The sequence below is a fragment of the Callorhinchus milii genome, unplaced genomic scaffold (genome assembly GCF_018977255.1).
Source record: "Callorhinchus milii isolate IMCB2004 unplaced genomic scaffold, IMCB_Cmil_1.0 Scaffold21, whole genome shotgun sequence".
NCBI classification, from domain to species: Eukaryota; Metazoa; Chordata; class Chondrichthyes; order Chimaeriformes; family Callorhinchidae; genus Callorhinchus; species Callorhinchus milii.
Window position 1 is genome coordinate 8699004 of NW_024704762.1, and position 24490 is coordinate 8723493.

General features: G+C 49.1%; 1 protein-coding gene across 1 annotated transcript; it reads left to right on the top strand.

Moving 5' to 3' along the window:
• LOC103182026 (microtubule-associated protein 1B) lies at positions 1-21138 on the top strand. Its single transcript, XM_042342690.1, is given in 8 exon segments — positions 1-147; positions 4839-4940; positions 11363-11445; positions 12192-12332; positions 12460-12511; positions 12514-16179; positions 16630-16865; positions 17563-21138. Coding segments are annotated over 8 exon segments (4581 nt in total). The 5' UTR covers positions 1-2; the 3' UTR covers positions 17719-21138.
• Positions 21139-24490: the final 3352 nt, after the last annotated feature.

Below are 24490 nucleotides of genomic sequence, written 5' to 3' on the forward strand. Positions count from 1 at the left end.
CGATGGCGGAGCAGCAGCAGCGACAGGGAGAGGGGGAGCCGAGCCCCGGGATGCAGCCACCGCACAAAGCCTCGCTGCTGGTGGTCCTCGGGGATGCGGGGCGCCCGGCCCTGCTGCTGCGGGAGCTGATCGCGCAGATCGAAAGAGGTGGGGAGGGGAGGGGGAGGGGAGGGGGCTTCCTCAGGGTGGGGGGGAGGGATGGGGGGGGCTTCCTCAGGGTGGGGGGGGGAGGGAGGGGGCTTCCTCAGGGTGGGGGGGAGGGAGGGGGGGGCTTCCTCAGGGTGGGGGGAGGGAGGGGGCTTTCTCAGGGTGGGGTGGGGGGGAGGGAGGGGAGGGGGCTTCCTCAGGGTGGGGGGGAGGGAGGGAGGGGGCTTCCTCAGGGTGGGGGGAGGGAGGGAGGGGGCTTCCTCAGGGTGGGGGGAGGGAGGGAGGGGGCTTCCTCAGGGTGGGGGGAGGGAGGGGAGGGGGCTTCCTCAGGGTGGGGGGTGGGGAAGGGAGGGGGCTTCCTCCGGGTGGGGGGAGGGAGGGAGGGAGGGGGCTTCCTCAGGGTGGGGGGGAGGGAGGGGGCTTCCTCAGGGTGGGGGGAGGGAGAGGGAGGGGGCTTCCTCAGGGGGGGAGGGAGGGAGGAGGCTTCCTCAGGGTGGGGGAGGGAGGGAGGGGGAGGGGGGGCTTCCTCAGGGTGGGGGGTGGGGGTTTTGCTCTCAGACTGTCTGCGATGCGATGCCCGGATCCCCGGGCGTTGGTGCACCAGGAGAAAGTGGAACCCATCCACCACCAACCCTCAACCCTCCCCCCACCCCCATCCATCCACCTCCTACACCTACACCCCCCCCCCCCCTCAACCCCCACCACACCCCTCCCATCCAAACCCCCCCCCCCCAAAAAAAACCCCATTGCATTGCAATGCGTAATGTGTGAGTGTATTATGGGGGGAGGGAAAGAATTTGCGATTGCACTGATGCGATCCCAGGGGGAGGGGGCGGGGAGGGGAGGGGGAGAGCATTGCATTAGTGTGAAACACTCCCCCCCCCCCCTCCCCCATCCCCCTCCCCCACCCCCCACCACTCTCACACACACCCTTCAGAAGCGATTTATTTTGGAATAGACGAGGGTTACACATTGTCTGGTGATATTGCAGTGCAGATTTGGGAGTGTGTGTTTGGGGGAGGGGGGGGGGGGGGTCAAAAAAAAATTGTGTCTGTGAGAATATCCCCTCTCCACCCCTTTTTGTTTCTCGCAAACGTTGCATTTTTTAGAGAAAAAAGAAATTCCCTTTATTTCCCTTTATTTGCACACCCCACACACACACACACCCCCCCACACACACACACCCCACACACACACACCCCACCCCACACACACACACCCACACACACACCCCACACACACCCCACACATCCCCCCCCCACACACACACACCCACACCCCACCCCACACACACACACCCACACACACACCCCACACACACCCACACATCCCCCCCCCACACACACACACCCCCACACACACACACACCCCACCCCCACACACACACACCCCACACACACACCCCCCCACACACACACATCCTACACACACACCCCACACCACACCACACCCCACACACACCCCCCCACACACACACCCCCACACCACACCCCCCACACACACACCCCCCACACACACACCCCCACACACACCCCCACACACCCCACACACCCCCCCACACACACACACCCCACACACACACACACACACACACCCCACCCCACACACACACACCCCACCCCACACACACACACCCCCACACACACACACACCCCACCCCACACACACACACCCCCACACACACACACACCCCACACACACACACCCCACACCCCCCACACCCACACACACCCCCCCCACACACACACACACACACACCCACACACACCCACACACACACCACACCCCACACACACCCCACCCCACACACACACACACACACCCCACACACACACACCCACACACACACCATCCCCCCCCCCCCACACACACACCCCCCCACACACACACCACCCCCCCCCCCCACCCCCCCCCAAACACACACCCACAACAGAAAGGTTCCTCCAATTTGATGGCGTTGATCTGGCGATGAAGGGGCGTTTCTCTCAATGAAAGAAACCTCCTGTACACCCACCTCCCACCAAAAAAAAAGGCTCTCTCCCCAAACTATTTATTTACTTATTGCAGCTCATACAAATCTGATTGATTAACCTTAACACTGCCCCCCCCCCCCCCCCCCCGTGGGGAAGTGGAGGGGGAGGAATTTTGGCAATAAAAACTCACATGTCTTTTTGGGGGGTTTTATTGTTGGGGTGTATTTGCAGTGGAGATTGTTGGAATTTTTTTTCTCACATGATTCTCTAGAAGAGAAACTCCTTCCTCCGCCCCTTGATATTTTTTTTTCGCGTGTGGGGGTGGGGTGGGGGGGGGGAGTGCAAGAAAACGAGAGCGAAAAAGCGTTAAGTGTTTTAATTTTTTTATTTAAATGCTTCAAAAGTTTGCAAGCTGCCTCTTCCGTCCCTTTTCGTCCCAAACCCCTCGTGCCTGTGCTGTACGTGCGTCCAGAAAGAGGGGAGGGAGGAGGGAGGGGGGGGTTGGGGGGGGGGAGAGAAAGAGAGAGAAAGAAGAAAACTTGCATCCAGATCGGATCGAAATCCGATGTTCTGCAATGTTAATGTGCGATTATCTCCGCATTCCATCGTCTATTTCGGACCTCCCTTAGACCTGATCAAATTTACTGATCGAATTTAATAGCGGAGGATTGGGTTCACGTGTGGGATACAGTTATGTGAGCGCGTGTGCGTTTCATGGGCGGACACAATGTGTTTGCGTCTTCCTTTTCGTGTTGGCGGGTTACAATGTGTGTATGTCTTTGCCACTTTCACATGTTATATATATATATATACACACACACACACCATTTGTTTGTGTCCATTTTGCATTGAGATACATTGCGTCGGCGTGTGTCTGTGTCTGTCGGGGTGTGGGCGGGTGGGGGGAGCGGGAGAGGAGGGTGTAATTGCGCAGGAAACGTCAAATCTGTACGGAATTCGGGTCAATTGGCAAAAGGTGGAAACGGATTCGGTTGCGGTTTACAGACTGTTGGCCGAGGATCCAGTGACAGCAAACCAGTTATCAGTAAAGCTCATCATAGCTTGGGATGTGACGCCTGGGGGACATTTTTTTTTTTTCCGCGCTTTGAAACCGGTTTAATTTTTAAACCCTTTTTAGTTTTGTGATCGGGCCACACTTAGTCCCAGCAGCGCAGTGATCGCAACAACAAGATTACATTTGTATAGCGCCTTTCACGTCCCAAGGCGCTGGACAGGGTACAGTATTTCAGACCACACGCCTCTGTTTACTTAGCTGTAAGTGGGAACACGGTTATTAGTTGATTGGCGGATTCCTTTACAGAGCTAATAATCCCTCCTGCTCCCCCCCCCAAAAAAAAACATCTGGTCGCTCAATCCACGACTGTTTGTGGGACACCGCGGTGTGCAGTCGGCTGTTGCGTTTCACCCACAAAATGTACACTTTACAATGTATTCTGTGCGAGCGCTTTGAGACTTCTCAGGAATGTGACAAGGGACTATATCAAAAACAAGGATTACTATTAGTACCATAGTGCATGATTTTGAGCACCCGGCCTGCCTTCAAAAAAGAACAATGATGCTTTTGAGAGGGTTCAGGAAAGAGAAGAGGAGGGTTCTGAGTTCGCGTAGAAAACAACACCCTGTGTTGTATTAATCCAATGCCGTTTCGTGTCGAATGCCTCAAAGCGCTTTACACAATCGGGGATGTTATGGAGGCAAATGTGACTGTTTATTTGCCCTCAGCAATGTCCTGCAAACAGCGAGTGATTCACCCTCTTGTCTCTTGAGTCAGAAGGATGTGGGTTCACATCCCAAGATAGGGCTGATATTTGAGCTCAGATACCAAGCTGACGCTCCATTGCAGTGCAGAAGAAATGCTGCATTGTTGGAGGTGCAGCCCTTCAGATGAGATGGCTGTTTAGATGGATAGGCAGCACCGTTCGAAAAGAGAAAGGAGTTTCTCCCAGTGTTCTCTACGTACGTCAATTGGTCATTCATTTCATTGGCTGTTGGTGGGATCTTGCTGCATGCAAATTAAATTGGCTGTCACGGTTTGCTTTTTTTTAAAAAAAAGTCACTCACGGAAGAAATCCCTGCAAAACCCTTTGCGAGGGTTTGATGTTGTAATAATAATCGTCATCCTTACATTTCATATGGCGCCCTATCATGTTGTTGAGGCGTCTCAGAGCGCTTCACAGGATATATTGCAAAATGGTTGACTCTGTATTTTGGGTGAAAGGATTATGGCGAGATGAGGAGCCACTTCATTTCAATTTTTGCGCGAATTTGGATGAGGAGGGGAATGTGAACTAGAAGGAGCTCCTGTTCTGTTCGTCAAAGTTGTGGTGGGGCGGAGGGGAGAAGAGAAGCTAATCATCATTATTAACAATACCCCCCAGAATCACAAGACGGTCTGAACCAAATTGAATGACGCCACCCAGCATGAGGGGCGCTATATAAATAATAACAATAATAATCCTTGCATTTGATACTGCGCCTTATCACGTGTTCGAGACGTCTCAAGGCAATAAATGCAAGTTGTCGTCGTTCTTATTCAATGCCACTGATGGAATTGTCACTCAGTTGAAGAAAGGAGTCCAACTCCTTCAGGGAAATGGCGGCGGGGGGGGTGGAGGGAGGAAGGGGACGAGCTTACAGTGTGTGCGTTTCTCTGTTTGTGTGCCGTCTCACCGCGTGTCTTGTCTGGCTTATCTCTAGGAATCCGCTCCTGGGACATCGATGCGGTGCATTACAGTCTGGACGAACAGCTGAAGCTCTTTGTGTCCCGGCACTCGGCTACCATTCCCGAGGAAGTGAAAGGTAAGAGATCGGCAGCTGGGGATCCGGTTACCAGCGGCCCATTCTCCGCTGCGTGTGAATTCCCGACAGCGTTAACCCTTTGCAGGTCCAATCCCATCTTCATCTCCTCACTGAATGAGCTGTAGCTGCTAATTTCACACCCCTCCCTTCCCCCCCCAAAGATTGTACAGTACACCTCACATACGTCGTGTCAGTTGGAACCATTTAATATAACAAAGTATGAGTTGTGTGAAAATTGCATAAATTGTAGAAAATTCAACGGGACTTGGGCAGATGTACTCTAGCAATTTCACCCACAAAATATACAGTCAGTTCACTTTACAGTATATTCTGTGAAGCTCTTTGAGACATCTCAACGCTGTGATAAGACATTATATCAAATGCAAGGTCATCCAATGCAAGGATTATTATTGTTATCCTAGCACTGTCCTTTCACCCAGTCGGATATGAAGCAAAATCTTAAGTGTGTTGCGGATGGCGTGATGTTTCTCTTTGTCCTCACTGAATGAGCTGTAGCTGCTAATTCAGGTCACGACTCGTGTAAACACGACTGTTGTCTAAGGTTCAATGGCCTCTGACATTCCTGACCTGTTCTGATCTGGAACCTGATAGTACGTAATCAGAGGGCCAATTGTTGGTTCTTTCTGTGATTACTTCACAAAATGAACGCCTTGGGATGTCCTCCTGACGTGAAAGGCATTTTACAGATGTAATTTTGAGTTGCATTTGACTCAGACTCTGGATTTTTTGGGGTCGGCCGGGTGTCTGACACATGCAGAAACCCATCACCGGGCTTAAGGGGCTCTGGAGAGGAAGGAATCGTGGATGTGTTTGGACGCCAGAGCATTTGCTGAAAACGCCCTGTGTTTTTCTGGCTTTACTGTGGGATACTGCGGGAGAGAGCAGCTACTATTATTGTCTTGGATAAGAAACATAAGCTGTCCGATCGATCGCAGGGCTTGGGTTCTGCGGGGTATCTGTCGTCCAGTATTCTGCTGCTGATTGTCTGCGGGGCACAAGCTGTTGGACGAGAGATTGCTTGCTGTGTTCAAGGATGGCACTCGGTTTGCCAAGAATGCTGTCTGCTCTGTGCGGCTGTGTGTGTGACCCTTATAGCAATAAGTCTCAGCTCTGGGGGGTGTTTTTGTTGCCGACTGAATGGAAAACAATTCTGTCCAACGTGTGTGTGTGTGTGTGTGTGTTGTTTGCGTCTGTGTCTCCATGACAGTCACTACAATTGAAAGTAACTCATTGTGTGAAGTGCTTTTGACATAAGACACTATATCAATCACATTATGTGTGTGTGTGTGTATACACCAATGCATAAGTTGTGGCTAATATGGAGTCAATGTATTGGAGGTTTGCTGGGGTTGGGTGAGACTCAGATGAGCAAATCCACCATTGGCTTTCAAGCTCTTGAGATTACTTTCTTTCCCTCATTAGCCAGAGAAATGCTGAGCATTCCTGATTCCTGAGAGCTAGTGGCAGCTGCTGCTCTCTGTGCTTGGAGGGAATAATAAGGGGGGTGGGTGGGGGGAGAGAAAGAAATGCCAGGGAGGGGGGAGGAGGAGGAATGCAGGGAATCCTGGTGTCTGTAGCCTGGGCATAGAGCTCAGTTGCGGTGGTGAACCATGTTCTCAGTAAAGGGCTGTGCGATTATCCTTCACCAGATTAGCTGCTGGGAGAGGTGGGTGTGTGGGGGCGGTGGTGAGTTTTACCAACACTGACTTTAATCAGTGTTGGGTTGGGGAAGGCTCCTGTTGAGACGTAATTTCTCCAAAGTGTGACTGAAGCAGAGATCAATACCTCAGTGTGCTGACCAGCGAGCCTTAACCAAATGAAGTGAAGAGCTCTTTGTCCTGGTTCCTGAATGATGTGAAAGCCGCATGACTTGCCCCTGATCAGACACCGGCTGCCCTCTGGGAAGCCTGGGCTCGATTTGCCAGCCGACCGCTGCAGAAGAACATTTAATTTGTCGGGACCGTTTTAGAACTGGCGTCAGAAAGGAGCCTCTTGTTTACACGCCCTCTGTTTTTTCTCTCTCGCTCTCTCTCTTGCTTCCTGTTTCTTTCCCGTAACCCAGTAGCGGAGTCTCATAGTGCAGTGGTTAGCACGCTCGCCTCCCAAGCAAGAGGACCTGGGTTCATTCCCGGGCGGGGAGAAACCTTAGGCAGATTTCCTTACTCCACACTCCTCTGTTTACCTAGCGATTAGTAGGAACCCGGTTGTTAGTTGATTGGTGGGTGGCTTTCCGGGGGTAACAATCCCTCACCCCCAAAAATGTTTGTGGGACACTGCTGTGCGCAATTGGCTGCTGCGTTTCACCCACAAAAGACAGTCAATCCATTTTACAATATACTCACTGTGAAGCTCTTTGAGAATTCTCAACGATGTCATCATTTTTCTCTCTCTCTCTCTCTCTCTCTCTCTCTGTGCAGTCTGACTAAGATTGACCCCTGGCTCCAGGGCAGTGTCTAGTGACGCTGACTGGTGCAGGGAAGACGTGTGTTTAGAAATTGCTTGGTCGTGGATGTGTCTGTTTGGCACACGCTGAGATCCGCGTGATTCCGAGATTGTCTTCACCTGAACAACATTTTTCCCCAAAAACCAGAGAAATCGTGCTTTCATTCTATCTGGGTTTAACTCGTTCTGACACAGCCTCTCCGCAGAGCTGGGACATCTGATCTAATAGCAATGAATGTCTGTAATTGATTTCACTGGGGTCTAGTTACTTGACTTTATTAAATTGGCTGCCGCATTTCGCCCACAAGATCCACAGTATTTTCCGTGGGTAATAATCCCTCCGCACTCTCGCACAAAAATTGGTTACTCGAGCCACGACTGCTTGTGGGACACTGCTACGCACAATTGGCTACTACCTTTCGCCCATAAAATACAGTCAATTCGCTTTACAGTGAATCCCGTGACGCGCTTTGAGACGTCTTGATTGCGTGATAAGGCGCTATATCAAATGCGAGGATTATTATTATTTCCGGATCCAACATTGACATCTCCAGCCACTGCTCAAGTCAGTCACATATCCAGTCTGCCGGTTCGGGTGGACATTACTTGATGCTAAATGGGAGTTTCTCCCCGTGTCCTGGCTGACAATCCCACCAATACACTGGTCAATCACTTTCATGGCTCTTTGTGAGACTTTTGCTGCGTGCAAAATGGCTGCCACATTTGCCTGCAAATATGCAATCACCACATGTTATTTATTAGCTGTTGCCTATGTTGTGCTGTGAGGTGTATTGATCTTTATTGCTGCCATAAAGATGCAAGGGTTGTCTTGTGATTAGAGCTGAAATGTTGACAGACACAATGATGGACTGCAGACTCGCTGGAGAAAGCTCTGTCTATCATGGGAACTCTGACCCGAGGCGACACCGAATGTACAGGGAAGTGGAGAGACAGAATCACCGACCAGGCTGTAAAGGATTCACTGAGCCCCAGTCGTTGTCTTCCAGGCCGGAGTTTGTTTAGAACATTAATTACTAGGAGCCGAACTTTGCAGCAATGGACTGTGGCAGTGAAGGGATGGGTCTGGATTCACTCCAATGTAGGAGTGCGGAGGGAGAGGAAATTGCACACACCCCGAAGTATCCATCTCTGCTGTTTTTGCCCATTTTTGTCACACTTGCGTTCTCTTGCAAGGCGCTGTCTCTGCAGGCGGCACCTTCACTCACTCACCCTTGCATCTACGCCTTGTCACACATTTTCCATATTTTACAATAATAATAAATAATAAGCCTTGCATTTGAGTGTAGCACCTTATCACATCATTGAGACTTATACGGAATATATTGTAAAGTGGATTGACTGTATTTTGTGTATTTTTAGCTTCCGTCTCTCGGTATCTCCTGTCTTTGTACTTGAATCCGACCTCTCTCTCTCTCTCTCCTCTCTCTCTCTGTCTGTTTTTCTCTCTCTCTCTTGTGTTAATTGCAGTGTGACTATCCTCACTGGTATCTCTTGATGAAGTTCCCAAACCCACACATTGCCGCTGTGGGCCACATCTCGGCCTGTCGGGAGTCCAAATTAATTTTAACAAAGTGATTAATTGTCATTTTGCCGTCTATCTGTACGTTGAGCATTCCTCCGTCAACTTCCTGATCGCCCGCTCCGCAAAGCAGTCCGTTGCACTTCTCTCTGGCGCGATGGCCTTCAGGAATTCAGAAACCTGCTGCCTTGATTTACAGGAAACCTGAAAGGAATGTAATTATTGCCGTGCGACTGTAAACGTGCCTCTAGGGCAGAATTAGTACCTGATGCTTCCTGGAATGTGGAGCTGGGCTCCTTCTGGTTCATCGCAGAAAATCTCCCAGACATGTGTCCAAATGCTGACTAGGTCAGGCACAGCTTAGAGACGGAGTCGAGCTTCCTCTACACTGTCTGTCCAGGACTCCTGGGTCAACCACAGCACAGGTTAACAACGACAACAAATTACATTTACACAGTGCCTTTTCATGTCGTGAGGATGTCCCAAGGTGCTGGGCAGTCAGGGGGTTGGACCCGAGCTGGTGGTTGCTTGGGATCAGGATGGGTGGAGGGCAGGAAGAAGAGCGGTAGAACAGAGTGAGACTCGCTCGACACTGCCCCAAACACCCACCCATTTTAGCCCTGACCTCATTGTAGTGCCCCCCGTTACACCAAAGTATCTCTTCCACCTCATGCCTTGACTGCTGTTGAGTGTCAATTCAGGCCTCTGGAAATGTCCTCAACTGGTTTTGCTTAGGGCTTTTGCAGATAATAATAAATAATAATCCTTGCATTTGATACATCGCCTTAACACAATGATAAGCGCTCAACAGAATAGACTGTAAAGTGGATTGACCATGTGATTTGTGGGCAGAACCCGTGGTTTGGGTCTGTGGAGGGATTTGTTTCAGCGTATAGGGAAACGGTTCACACTTCAGGCCTGCAGGAAGGCGGCTGGCGTCTGCCGGGCAAACTGGGTGTGGGGGTGGGGGTTGCCCTGTTCTCATCTCTGACCTCTTGTTGTAGGCGTGAGGGAGCAGTCACTGTGACTTCCTCCTCAGTCTGGGGCCTCTCAGCTGAACCGGGTGGTTTAACTAACGACCACAGCTTTGGAACCCATTGTATCCTCTCCGGCCTCTCTCTCTCTCTCTCTCTCTGGCTTCCTGTTTGACATGAGTTGAGCTTTGGTTCTTTCTTTCTTTCATTCATTCAGGAAGTGCATTTTGTGAACTAGAAGGACCAACAATTTCTCAACGCTTCAAATATCTGAAAAGAGCCTCTTAATCCCTCAAATGGGTACTCGTGCATCATAAAAAATAATCCTCTGTATTTCTGTTCACCCTACCCCAATGTGTTGTCCACCATCCCCCCAGCTGAAAGGGGAAGGCCGCCAAGGGACAGGAAGCCTTCCTCTCTATCTGTTCGGCTTCCTCTTTAATCCCTGTATCCTGAACCAAGTGACCCTGCATTGGCTTGGATGTACAACAATAACTTACATTTGCGTAGCGTCCTTCAAGTCAGGAGGACGTCCCAAGGTGCTATTGCAAATGTAAGTCAGGGATTTGGACCCGAGCTGGGGGTTTGGGATCAGGAGGGGTGGAGGGCAAGGAGGGTAGGGGGGTAACAGGGTGACCAAATGCAAGGCGGTCGAAGAGGAGAGGTAATATATTTGCCACAAAATGGTGAATCTGGTGAATGAGAGACAGAGACATCTCCGCACCAACAAGGCACTCCCGCCGGCTCAGTTGGTATGATGAGTGACCCTTGACGTCCATGTTTGTTGAGAGTCTGGCATCGACCCAGACTTTCACCCGTCTCGCAATCCTCAATATGTCTCTGAGCCAGGGCCAGGCTGCATCCTCTTAGGTGGCAGCAGATGCCAGGTTGAGCTGCCTGGAGCAGTGATATAAGCTTAGTATAATTTCACAGCAACCCTGCTCTCCCAGTCCTCTACCTCCCTCCCTCTCTTTCTCTCTCCCTCCTCCCCTCTCACCTTCCCTCCCTCTCTTTCTCCTTCCCACCCTCTCTCGTTCACTTCTTCGCTCATCAGCTCTTTAATCAACAAAAGCCGGCCGTCAGCCAGAGTCTTGTTCAATTCCCTTTGCTTCAGCAAAGCTTTCTGCTGTGACCTTGCCCGTTGTTTACAAGGGCAGTCGGTGCTTTATGTTTCAGCCTTGACGAACAATCCTCTCGTTTCCATGTGGCGCTCATAGCAATAAGATGTCTTAAAAGCGCTTCGCAGGTAATTGACAACAGCTGCAAGTGGGCTTTGTAATTGAGGAAACGTGGCAACTAATTGGCACCCAGTAAAGCCGCCCACTCAGCATCTTGCTCCCAATTGCTGGACACTGAGCCAGTTACTGAGTGCTTTGTTGGTTCTGAGCTGGTCACGACGCACTGTTACCTCCTCCACATCTCTCTGTGCTTCTCTCTCTCCTTAGGTCAGAAGATCCTCCATCACCGAGGTGAGGCTTTGGAGACTCTCGTCCTGATAAACCCTACCTGCGAATTGCTGTGTGCTGAGGTGAGAGTGCCGTTTGTGATCCTCCTGTGGTGTGACGGAATCTTTGGACTAGTTCGTGGCTTTGCAAACGGGATTTGTGTTCACTGTGACTTAGTTAAAACAGTAATTGTCAGCAAGTTTCCTTTCTTTCTTTTTTCCTTCTCCACCCCCCCACCCTACCACGTCCACGTAAGGATGACCATGTATGTAAGATGCTGGCAATAGTGGTGGTTAAAGGTTGAATTCATAAATGTGGGTGAGTGGGGTGGGCGTAAGGTGGCTTCAAAATCGGGCAAAATGTCACAAAGTTAGTGCTATTTCCTGATGAGACAGTTACACTCACCTTAGGAATCGTTTTGGGGGAGGGAGGAAGTCCAGAATAATACAGAAACTAGTTGACGGTGTGAATCAGACGTGTTGTTAATAGATGTGCTTGTAACCCCGGTTTCCTGTAGCTTAGTGGCTAGAGCACTCGCCTTGCAAGCGAGAGGACCCGGGTTTGATTCCCGGCAGGGCGAAACGTTGGGCATGTTTCCTTATTCCACGCGCTTCTGTTAATAAAAAAAATCTCAATCCATGACTGTTTGTGGGACATTGCTGTGCGCGTTTTGCCCACAAAATATACGGTCCATTCACTTGACGGTGTATTCCGTGAAGCGCTTTGAGACGTCTCGAACACGTGATAAGGTGCTACATCAAATGCAAGGATGGTTATTATTACTGTTCACGAGACAGCCCCTTCTTGACGTGTGGTATTTTCCCTGCAGGTGCGAAACCTGATCTCCGGACCCTCCCGGCAGAAGCTGTTGGTGTTGGCAGGACTGTGCCTGGCTGAGTCTGGGGAGCTGCTCTTGCAGAGCGGACACTTTGCGCTCCAGGATTTCATCCAGATTGTCAACGAGAAGGAGGTTGGTGGAGAATCCAATCGTCAGTGCCAACCCCTAGGGGGAAGCAGAGTCTCTACGTGACTTTAAAAGGGAATGAGACGCTGGAAATCTTTTATTTAACACCTTCATATCTTTTTTTTCTTCTCAGATCAGTGAGCTGTTGAGTTTGTCCCCTCCGGAGGACAAGGCCACCCTCACCCTCTCTGCCCTAACTTTGGCGAGTGGGAGAAATTCAACCTGGAGAAGCACAACCTGCACGAGTACATCGGGATCAAGGTGAACCCACCGGAAACGTTGGCCGAGATGGAGGGTCTGCAGGAATTCCTGGAATACCTGTCGGAATCGGTGGAGTCCCCGTCCCCCTTTGACCTGCTGGAGCCCCCGGCCACGGTGGGTTTCCTGAAGCTTTCCAAGCCGTGCTGTTACGTCTTCCCAGGTGGGAGGGGTGACTCCGCCTTCTTTGCCGTGAACGGCTTCAATATCCTGGTCAACGGGGGTTCCGACCAGAAGTCTTCCTTCTGGAAACTGGTGCGTCATCTGGACAGGGTAGACTCCGTCCTGTTGACTCACATCGGGGCGGACAACCTGCCTGGCATCAACAGCCTCCTCCAGAGGAAGCTGGCCGAACTCGAGGAGGACCAGTCGCAGGTCTCCGAGGCCAACGGGGACTGGATGAAGAATCTCATTTCCCCCGAGATCGGGGTCGTGTTCCTCAATGCTCCCGAGAGGCTCAAACATGTGGAGAGGAACAACAAAGTCAGGCGGAGCGTGGACGAGGTCAGCTTGACGCTGCAGTCCCTGGACACATTGGGAATCACGCCGTTCCCCTTCTGCCGGACGCTTGGCAATGCCTTGGAGCCGACCATCCTCTTCCAAAAGATGGGAGTTGGCCGTTTGGAGATGTACGTCCTGAACCCCAGCAAAGACAGCAAGGAGCTGGACTACTTGATGAACCAGTGGAGCGGTAACGGTGACCGCAAAGGGTCAGAACTCCCCATCCAGTGTTTGACCTCTATCTGTGCCCTCATCGCGTGGCACCCAGCCAGCCCCACAGAGAAGATTATCCGAGTCTTGTTCCCCGGCTGCGCTCCTCAGAACAAGATTCTGGAAGGACTGGACAAGCTGAAGCATTTGGACTTCCTGAAGCAGCCAGTGGCCACGCAGAAAGATCTAGAAGCCTTGAAACGAGATAAGAGTTCCAAACCGAGGCGCACAGAAAGCCGGGAGAGTCTCAAGAGTCTCACCAAAGGGTCAACGGGAAAGACGTCAGAAAGCACTCTGGGAGCAGGGAAATTGGCATCTAAACCAGTCAAGGTTGAGAAGAAGGATAAGACCAATGCTGGAAGAGAGAAGACCAATGGAACTGGAAGTGAAGGAGCGAAAGATCAGCATTCTATCACAGAGACTGATAAGAAAGCAACGGAACCAAACAATGTCAAACCTAAAGCAGACTTAAGGCAAAAGGGGCCAAAAAAAGACATTAAAGCATCGAAGCCCGAAGACCATAAAGACACCAAAGCCTCCAAAAAGGATGAGAAGAAGGAGCCAGAGGACAAGAAGTCGCAGAAGAAGGAAGAGGGCTCGTCATCGGTCAAACAAGACGGGAAGAAAGACCTGGTGAAGCAGATTAAGAAACTGGAGCCGAAGAAAGAGCCTAAAAAGGATCTCAAGGAAATCAAGAAGGATGAGAAGAAAGTGGTGAAGCAGCCAGTCAAGAAACCGGCAGCTGAAGCCAAGAAGGTTACCACAAAACCCGCTGGCCCTAACAGAGAGGCGTCTGAACCCAAAAAGGAAGCTGCTTCCACAACCAAAGCAACTGCCAAACCTAAGTCCAGGGCTCAGAAAAAGGACATGGATGTTGAACGCAAGAAGCCCCCTGGCGCGGTGAGTTTAGCAGAGGCGAAAGCGGAACCCGGTGCATCAAAGATGTCTACTCCAGAGGACATGACAGCTGATTTTGAGAGGTTACAGCAAGATGAAGGTGTGGCACAGAGCCAGGAGATTGGCTCCCTGGACCGCGGGACAAGAGCTCCGGACAGTAAGACGACCGTGCTTGATGAATCCCCAGATGAGGGCTTCACCACAATGGAGAATGAAAGTGAGCTGGATTCTTCACCCCAAGAGAACGGACACGAGGTGAATGTCAGCCCCGCGGAGAGTGAGGAGCAATCGCCCGAGGGACCTGCAGCAGGGGTGAGACATGGCGAGGAAGTTCGAGACGATCAAATGAACGGCCACCTCTACGTGACTGAGAAGGAAGACGATTACGAAATGGAAAGTCCTGGTAAATTCAGGAATTGTGAGGAGCTGTTGAGCCCCAGTAAGATGTCCAGCCTGACCCCCCTCGCCAGGACCCCAAGGAGCGACCGCAGTGTTAATTTTGACCTGACTCCAACTGAATTTCGGCCGCCGGATGACCTGAAAGGCCCCATGTTTATGAACTACCAGGAGAACCTGGAGGAGCACTGTGCGAGCTCTGAGGAGAAGACTTTGGAGATGGTCACACCTCCCGGCTCCGCTCCTGCCAGCGCTGGCCACACACCTTTCCACCAGTCCCCAGTCGACGAGATCCTGCCGAGAGCCGAGGATGGCGTGGCTGATAAAGTGTCCAATCTTCTCAATGAGGAAACCCAATTGAAGAATTCCAACAACAAGTCTCTGGAAGGAGGTAATCACTCCAGCTCGAGATCCAACTCGGAAAACACCAGCATGTCCATAGACAGTAAACACACAGGGTTCCTAACCCTAAGCCCGTTCAAGGACGTTGTCTCTGATGTCTCCCCAACTCTCACCACCCCGTCGCTGCCCGCTGAGGTGGGCTCCCCTCACTCCACCGAAGTGGATGAGTCTTTGTCCGTGTCCTTCGAGCAGGTTCTCCCACCTCTGAACGAGGCACTGGCATCTCCACGGGAGGACAATCAGAGAGGACCTTCCAATGGCGTTTCCCCCGACTACGAGACCTTTTCAGGAAAGGGGGAGCCGCACCCCATGAGCCTGCCCCTGAAATCCCTGCATGAGTCCTTTCGGATTCACAATCAGGTGCCGGTGGGCCTTGCTGTTGGGGACGGTGATCACGCATTCAATCACAGTGATGGAGTGGACGGACACTTGCCCCCTGTTTCGGGACTTCCCACCGAATCTCCCCACGACGTGGACCTGTGCCTCGTGTCCCCCTGTGAGTTCAAGCACCCCAAGACCGAGCTCTCCCCTTCCTTTATCAACCCCAGCCCCCGAGACTTGTCTGACGACAGCGATCTGTCCCAGGAATTTGCCAAGCCCGTTGCCCAGAGGAGACCCCATAAGAACCCGCGAGATGAAACCCCACCCACGTCTGCCAGCGACTCCCTACCAACTCGCTCGGACTCTGACGTCCCGCCCGGGACAGAGGAATGTCCCTCCATAACCGCGGACGGGGGGATCGATTCCGAGGAGGAGTCTGAGTGCCTGCCAACGGACAAGGCGGGCTCCGGTTCTTCCCTCCGCACCGGGGGTCCCCAATCACGTGACCCTCCCCCAGCCGCAATGAAAGACCCTACCCCTCCCCCGCCCCATCCCGGGCTTTGCATGGTGGACCCAGAGGTCCTGGCTCAGAGCACTGCCAAAGACAAGGCGAAGACCAAAAAGTTGGGATCCAAGACATCTTCTTCGGCCCCGGCCCGGAAACCAACAGCTCAGCCCAAACCCAAAACTCCACAAGCAGCGACCAAGGAAGTGGCAAAGTCTGCCGGAACGGGCAAGGGTGACCACCGGGAGAAAATCTCCAGGGTCAACTCCAGCCAGTCCATCAACGGGGAGGAGAAGAGAGGGAAGAACGCCCCAGGCACAAATCCCAGGCTGTTGCACAGCGGACTTCGAAATTCGGCCACAGGTCAGTATCTCTTCCCGTCAGTCGCGTTGGGCGGTGGACGTGAGTTCTGCTTTCACATCTTCTTGATGGTTTCCCAAGAGTTCAGAAAACGTGTGGCCACTCGGTGGGTTGTGAGAGGGTGGACTGCACTGCCTCAATTGATTATACACAATCAATTGGGTGGGTAGATTGATGGAAATTAGCTCAGGGTATTAAAGGGCAGGAAAAACAGTAAAGGGGACTGAATGGCCTACTCCTGTTCCTATGTCCCCACACACTCCCCCCATGCCTGCTAATCAGTCAAATGGCATACTTCCTGTCCAGGCTCAAACAGGAAGTGTAGCCAATTGGTTTTGGAGTCAAACTAGTTGGATTGGAGGAAATTGGGCAAAATGTATCAGAACTAAGGAGTGGGCTTTGACCTCTTGGGCTGGAGACCTTGCCTCAATGTGAATGTCTTGCTTGTTCCAGGTGCAATAAGTAAGAGCTCAGCGGGAATCAGCCCCCCACTGGGGCCGCCTGTCTATGTGGACTTAGCTTACATTCCCAACAACTGCAGCGCCAAGACCATCAGCGTGGAGTTCTTCAACAAGCTGCGCTCTTCAGTTTACGTCATCAGCGGGAACGACCCAGCGAAGGAAAACGCCATGAGAAGTATTCTGGACGCGCTCCTGGAGGGCAAATCCACATGGGGCAACAATATCCAGGTAAGACTTCTGTTCACAGGTGGAGTTCCAGGATAAGGCTGTCCCTTTGGGACATATTTTTACTCACAAGAGGCTCGGAGAACTCCCAGAGCAGGTAATGCTTGAGTTATTATTCCACAATGCTTTCAAACTGAACATTAAAAGAAGGAAGTGGAGACTAAGTGAGCTTGCACTGAGGAACGACAATTTGCTGGTAAATGCAGTTGAGGTTTGTTATTGGCCCTCTTCCCTTTTTCTTATTTAAATTTTCCCCACATTAAGTGTCGGCTTGGCTCAGCTGATAGGCCTCTTGCTTCTGGCTCAGAAGGTTTACCTGTAAAGCACATAAATATTGAAAACAATTGCTATATCAAATGTAAGGAATTGTTAATCCTAACATTTATTGTTATAGCTTTCACCTCGGGGTTTTTTTTGGGGGGGGCTGTAGCTGCTCAATAGGAGATTGACCTCACTTCAAAGTCCCTTCACCTCACTCTCTCACTTGCCTACCCCCCACCCTCCCTGCTCTCCACCTATCCCAACCCGTGCTCGGGTCCAAATCCCTGACTGTCCGGGGCCTTGGGCCGCCCTCCAGACATTAAAGTTGGGACGTCCTCCTGACGTGAAAGGCGCTCAATAAATGGAATCTTGTTGTTGTTGTTGACGTACAAACGTTGGTGTCGGTGGTATCTTCTCTGACTCTCTGTTTTGCTTCCAGGTCACCATAATCCCGACCTTTGACTCCCTGGTCATGCACGAGTGGTACCAGCAGACACACGAGCGACAGAAAGCTCTGAACATCACGGCTCTGGGCAGCAGCAGCACAGTGGTGATGCAGGAGGAGACCTTCCCGGCGTGCAAAGTGGAATTCTGATCAGCGGGGGACCACTGGCCACAAGAGACACGGAGGCTCTGCGGGGCGCACTGAACATGCTCGGTGCAGCCTAACATAGAGCACAGTGGTGTTTTGGTCTGTCCTAGAGTAGGGTTAGACCTTCTGGAGTTGTGTTTATAGTCCTGTGTTTCGGTAAATGCACGTATATCTCAATACTCTTACGATTATGTGATTTTTTTTAATATATGTAAGTTCCACCCTCGCGACTAGATTCCAAATTTCCCCAATATGCTGTTGAGCCTGGAACGTCAAATCTTTCCCCCACGGTCGGGGGGGGGGAGGGGAGAGTGGGTGGAGGGGGGAGTGGGTCGATTGTGGAACAAAAAGTTGTAAATGGCCGCCATTTGGACCCTTCATTCTTTGGAGGGCACCATTTTGTTTCCATTATTGTTTTGTGTTGGTTCTTTTTTGGAATATGTGTGCAGGTTTATTTGAGCTGTCTGGGATGCGGGAGGAGAGCACGAGAGGGGTTTCGGAAGGTGTTTGTTTGGGTGTTGTTGCATGTGGACATTGGGAGGACTTTTGACGTTAGTAGACTGGCGTTAATTCTGCGTGTACCAGTGACTTTAAAAAAAAATCCCTATTTCAGTTGGACAGGTCAATGTGTCAGACCTACGGTGTGCAATGCTATGGAAACACTCCCCTTTTTATTCACAGCCGCAAGTGGCAAGCTTCGAAATAGACGTTTTTTTTAAAAAAAAATAATCGACCTCAGTTGCCCGTTCCCCAGTTGGCCACAGGTCTCCACCAACCTTTTCTCTGTGAGTCTATATAACTGTAACTTTGCTGAGAGTCCCAGGTTTAGGATCTGTTATCTCGGCCGGGCTCGTGGTTTCTCTGTAAAGAATAACTTTAAACTTGATCGCTGTCGAGTCATCGATCCCATCAACCAACTTTATTTGAATGGTTTCCAAAGGCAGGCAGAGAAAATGTTTCACGAGACCATGTTTTGACCCTGTTTCTCCCAGGTCCCTGAACAGCACACACTCCCGAGGCTTTAAGAGAAAGGATCACTTGAACCTTTCCACGTAATCACTGCTTCATAGAATAGTCACACTGTGAATTTTGGGACCTCCTTCCCTTCTGTTGAAATCTTGAATATATCTTATGTATATTCTATAGTGAGTGTATAATATATTATTGCATGCTCTCAGTTTAAGCCTTTGGGGGGGTTAAGGAGCAGAGTTGAGAAAAGCGAATTCATTTTGCTTTTGTTTTGGATAGCGCAGGTGTTGGTGAGAAGGTGAGGTAGGGGCAGGATTGTTCAGGGGTATAAGTGAGGTTCATCTTTAACTTTGCTCTGAGACTAATTATTGGCGATTAAAACTGCAACTTGGACTCGCATCAGGGAGCAGAAGGAAGGAACGGATTCAATTTTTAATCTGGGATCGAATTCTGTTTCTGGGTTGTGTCAGACAGTACAAACCCGAGTCTGGCCACCACAGTCCCTGTAAACCTGGTGGTAAGTGTCCTTTCACTTTGATGAGGTCACACGCGGAGGCTTTGTGAGATGAAGAAATTGGTGGGATAGGAAGTAGTTGATCGAACAGATGAAGGTATAGGGATCAGTAGTGGAGGCTGCAATACTGTGTGTGTGTGCCGAAGAGGTGGAGAAATAACAGGACTGTGCAGTGCAGTGCAGATGCTTTGTTCATGGTGAGAAACGTTTCCTGTGGAAGGTCAGACTGGAGTTGTTGTTGTTGGACAATGAACAAATATTTTGATGGCTGGATATTTCTGATGAGCAAGTTTTTCCCCCTCCAGCCATAGGTCAATCAACTGAAAGTCCAGCAATGGGTTAGTCAACTATAAGTCCCTCAACCCCAACCAAAGGGAAGCAGTTGGAACTATATAGTGATCGCATCAGATCTAAAGGACTGAATCTCCCAAGAAATGTTTGGGACGGCAGCCTTTCGGGATTGGTTTGCTCAAAGCGTTAGTGCTTGATTTGAACTTTGAGATGGCCATTTGAAAGGGGATGATAAAGATGTAGTTAATTGGGGAGTTATTGCACCACTGTTTACATTCAGGAGACCTACAGCTTAGGTTAAATTATACCAGGTGAGCCTTAGCTATAATCTAGCTGAATTGGTCAGAACACACTCCAGACTAGACAGAATTACATTGAAACGAAGCAACGTAGTTGGAGGCCTAAAAAGTAACGGCCCCCAATCCAGTCCTTTATTTATTCTCTATAAATTAATATATACATGCCTTTGTTAATTTTTTTTGGTCCGACACTATTTTGTAATAACTAAAGATAGGGGAATGTTAGTCTCTCGCCCTGGGAATTTTTTTTACGAAGAAATAAAATAAGAAAAAAATTTGTTTTTAATGTGAGATTATTCAGTATTGAACACTAATTGTTTCTGGGCTATTTTGTTCTGTAGGGGAAAATGAAAGATGCTGTGAGTGCGTGTGTATGTGCGTGTGTGTGCGCCTACGTGTGTGTTTGTTTTTTTTTCCCAATTTATATTTTATAATGAAGTTTGGCAACATTACTGTATTTATTCACAATGAAAAGTGTATGTTTAAAAAAAAAAACTTGATGTAACTGACTTGACAGTTTGTGCCAATCATGAGTGGAAGGTTAGCCTGGTAACGGAAAATGGAGCTCTGTGATGATAGATGGACCGAGTGCTAAGAAACGACCACGAAGGGCGCCAATAAATGAGCCGGGCGGTCAATCTATCTGAAGCCTAGTAAGATTTTTTTTTTGTCTTAAATTCAATTGGGATCTGTTTCTCTACCCCTCCCCCCCCCCCCCCCACCCCCATTCTCAAAACATTGATGTTTTTCCAATTTCAGACTGAATTTCAGAACGTCCCAAAATTGTGCACAATCATAAATTTAAGGCCGTGTTTTTGACGGCCTAAAACCCGGTAGCATTTCTGGGCCTTGTCATTCAAATCACACAACAACCTTGGCTTAAAAACATGATTGACTACTTTGGGGTGTGGTTTGGGCTCTGGGTTTGAAAGGTTGTCTAACAGGGGAGGATGGTAATGAAATGTTGGCTGTTGATTGATCCCTTGACCCATGTTTTGAGGGTTATGGCCAATGCTGTGGGACATGGTCTGAGTTGACATCAGGAAACCAGTCTCGCTTCTCACTTTGCCCATTTCCCTGTCTCTGGTTCTTTATTGAAAATTATATTTCACTTGGATTTGAGAATAACCTGCATGGAACAAGATGATTGCTTGTGAATCCACTCGCCTCCCCACCACTCCCCCCCCACCCCTCCGCTCCCCACTCCCCCATGCAGAAGTCTAGGCTGCTATTTCTTATTTACTATTAAAGATTGTGTATACACACTGACTGCTATAACTGCTGGCACTACTGTTATTATATAATTTCTGGCTTTAAGATGGACTTTAACAATAAAATACTTCAAAATAATAGAAGGGGCTTTTAGTGGTTTTGTTTACCATCCACATTCAAAGATTTGATGTAGTTAACATTGAAAGTTCTCTGTACTTTCCTGCCTCACTCACTCACTCACTCACTCACTCACTCACTCACTCACTCACTCACTCACTCACTCACTCACTCACTCACTCACTCACTCACTCACTCACACCAGCTTCCAAAGTGAGTGAATTCCAGAATTTTCCAGCGTTCTCAGTAATCGGATAAGTCTGGGTGACATTTCGGGCCAGGGATGCAGGAAACTCCCTCGTGTCTAACCAGGTGAGTTTTGTGCTGTTGTGTGAAGCCCTTTTCTCTTTGGAAGCTCAACCACTGACTTGAACTTTTAGAGACAGTTCACGTCCCCTCCCACTGCGGCTGTGAGACTCAATATACACTTGACAAGTCTTGAGACTAATGTACAAGCACTGATTGGCATCTTTACTTTACAATGCTCTGATCCTTTGCTTCTTTAAGCGCTCTGGGATGCTACCCTGCGTGAGAGGTGCTATATAAGTTGTTATTGTGGGTGGTAATAATCCTTGCATTTGATATAATAATAATAATCCTTACATTTATATAGCGCTTTTCACGTCGGGAGGACGTCCCAAAGCCCTTCACAGAACACACTGTAAAGTGAATTGACTGTATATTTGTGGGCGAACGCGGCAGCCAATTGCGCACAGCAATGTCCCACAAACAGTCGTAGATTGAAAATGACCAATTTTATTATTGTTTTTGGTTTTGGAGGGTTTATTAGGTAGAGGATTATAGGTAGAGAGGTGATGCCCAACAGTTTTCCAGCCTTGCTCACATCTTGACTTGCACTGTGCACCTTGACATTTTTATTGTAAGAAAATGAAATCAAAAGCGCTGCAGTCTTTGTGCCTAAAGCATTTAGATTTTTTTATAATTTTAAACGATTGATTGGAACTCGCACCGCACGTTCAGGATTTGACGAGTTGTGTTGAAATGACGCGTGTTCTGTGTTCTCTCTTGACCGAAGGTTAACCAAAATCTTCTTCTGCGCCCCCTTTTAATCGGGGGGAGGGGGGGTGGGGTGGGGGGTCATGTAACGAGAGGAGGTGAAGGAAGGAGTGAAACCTTAGACAAGTTTCCTTACTCCATACACCTCTGTTTACGTAGCAGTAAGTAGGAACCCGGTTATGAGTCAATGCTCAGGTCGCTTTCCGAGGGTAACCATCCCTCAAAAAAACATTGCTCGCTCAATCCATGACTTACTGTGCGCAATTAATTGGCTGCAGTGCGTCGCCCACTAAATACGCATTCAAGCCATTTTACAGCGTATTCTGTGAACCGTTTCGAGACGGTTTCAACGACGTGATATTGTAAGGAAGGTGCCAGCGACGTTGCCATTTTGCTGACTCGTCTGTTTTGCAGCGAGGAAGGACAGGATGGAGCTGAGAGGAAGGGCTGGTCCCCAGAGGTGCTCAGCTGACGCCGCAGCTGATTTACAATTGGCCGCAACCCTCGGCGAGCGGGGATGGGGTGAGTGGTTGCTGTGGTAACTCTCGGATAATTTCTCACATTTTCTGTCGCTGTGGGAATTGCTTTGTCGAGAGATTCCGTCTTTCACCATCCAGGTTTGCATCTGATGCACAACAGCATAGAAAGCGCACACACACACGCACACGCACACGCGGTGCTGTGCACCAGTCAGTTTAACTCTTGGGAGACTACAGAGAAGTTCCGCTCTCGCGCGTTAACGATCTGCTGCTGATTATTGAACATTCTTTGTTTGTTTTTTCCAGTCCGTTCCTGTATCGGTTAGTGATGAACTAACAGCATTAAACCGTGTACGACACGTGTGTTAACAGAATTGCTAACATATTAAAAACATAGGGCTAACAGAATCCAGGGTGGTTTTGATGCAGAGCACAGGATGCAGCGTAACACGGCTTCGGATACATTGTTCTCGTCTTGGGATACGTTGTAATCGATGTTCAGTGCAGCGCAACAACAAACACACAATGTAGCTCTTCAGTGTAAATAAATACTGGTAACATTGCTAGATCCAGGCTGATATATATATGTGTGTGTGTATATATTGTATATATATGTGTATATATATTGTATATACGTGTGTGTATATATTATATATATATTGTATATATATGTATATATATTGTATATATGTATATATATATATTGTATATATGTATATATATATTGTATATATGTGTATATATATTGTATATATGCGTGTATATATTGTATATGTGTATATAATATACATGTATATATATTGTATATATGTATGTAATATACATGTATATATATATCATGTAGGGATATAATATCTATAGGGTATATGGTATATAGGTATATATGTGTATGTGTGTATATATGTATATGTATTATATGGGGATGTAATATATAGGGATGTGATATATATAGGGATATTATATATAGGGTGTATAGTATATGTGTATTGTGTGTGTGTGTATATAGAGGCCACAGAACAATTTCTCCAAATTCAGTAAATTTTTCTGCACAGAATGGAAACCCCATCGAAGGAAACCCAGAGCCCACCTTCAGACACGAGTGCCAACTGGTGGCCGACGAGTGCAGTGATCGGATCTCAGCATCACAATGTAAATAAGGGGCTTTTATTTTCATTCACAGCTATCAATCCGACCCATCCAGAATAGGCAGCCTGGCTGCTTGGGAGCGGAGGAGCAGTGAGATTCGCTCTGGCAGATGCACAATCTATTTGGTATCAATTAATATTCATAGTATTACAAATTAATAATTTGGTCACTCAATCCACAACTGTTTGGGGGACGCTGCTGTGCGCAATTGGCTTCCAAGTTTCGCCCACAAAATATACAGCATATACTGTGAAGCGCTTTGAGACATTTAGAAGACGTGAAAAGCGCTATATCAAATGCAAGGATTATTATTATTACAGTGTAATAATAATAATTTACTGAAGCGCTTTGAGACGTCTGAACGATGTGGACACAGCACTTTTCAGGTTGGGAGGATGTCCCAAGGCTAACACCCGAGCATCTGACCAATGAATTAATAACCAGAATCAATTCCAGGGATTGGTATTTTTATGTAATTATAGAACTGCTTTGTTTTTACATTTTTAATTTACATTGAGAATGAAAGGTATTTGTGGTGCAATAACGCCCCCTGCCGGGCACCTTCTGCAGCGTGATACGCAGAGCCAGATGTGAAGGTACTTTTTTCCCCAGAGAGAGACCTCTCCACGATCAGCGGTCTTGTTTCTCAGAGGCTCGATACATGCGTCGCTTCTCCCACTCCCCTTGCCCTGATAGAAAACCCCCAAAGAAATATCATCGCGGTGAGAAGC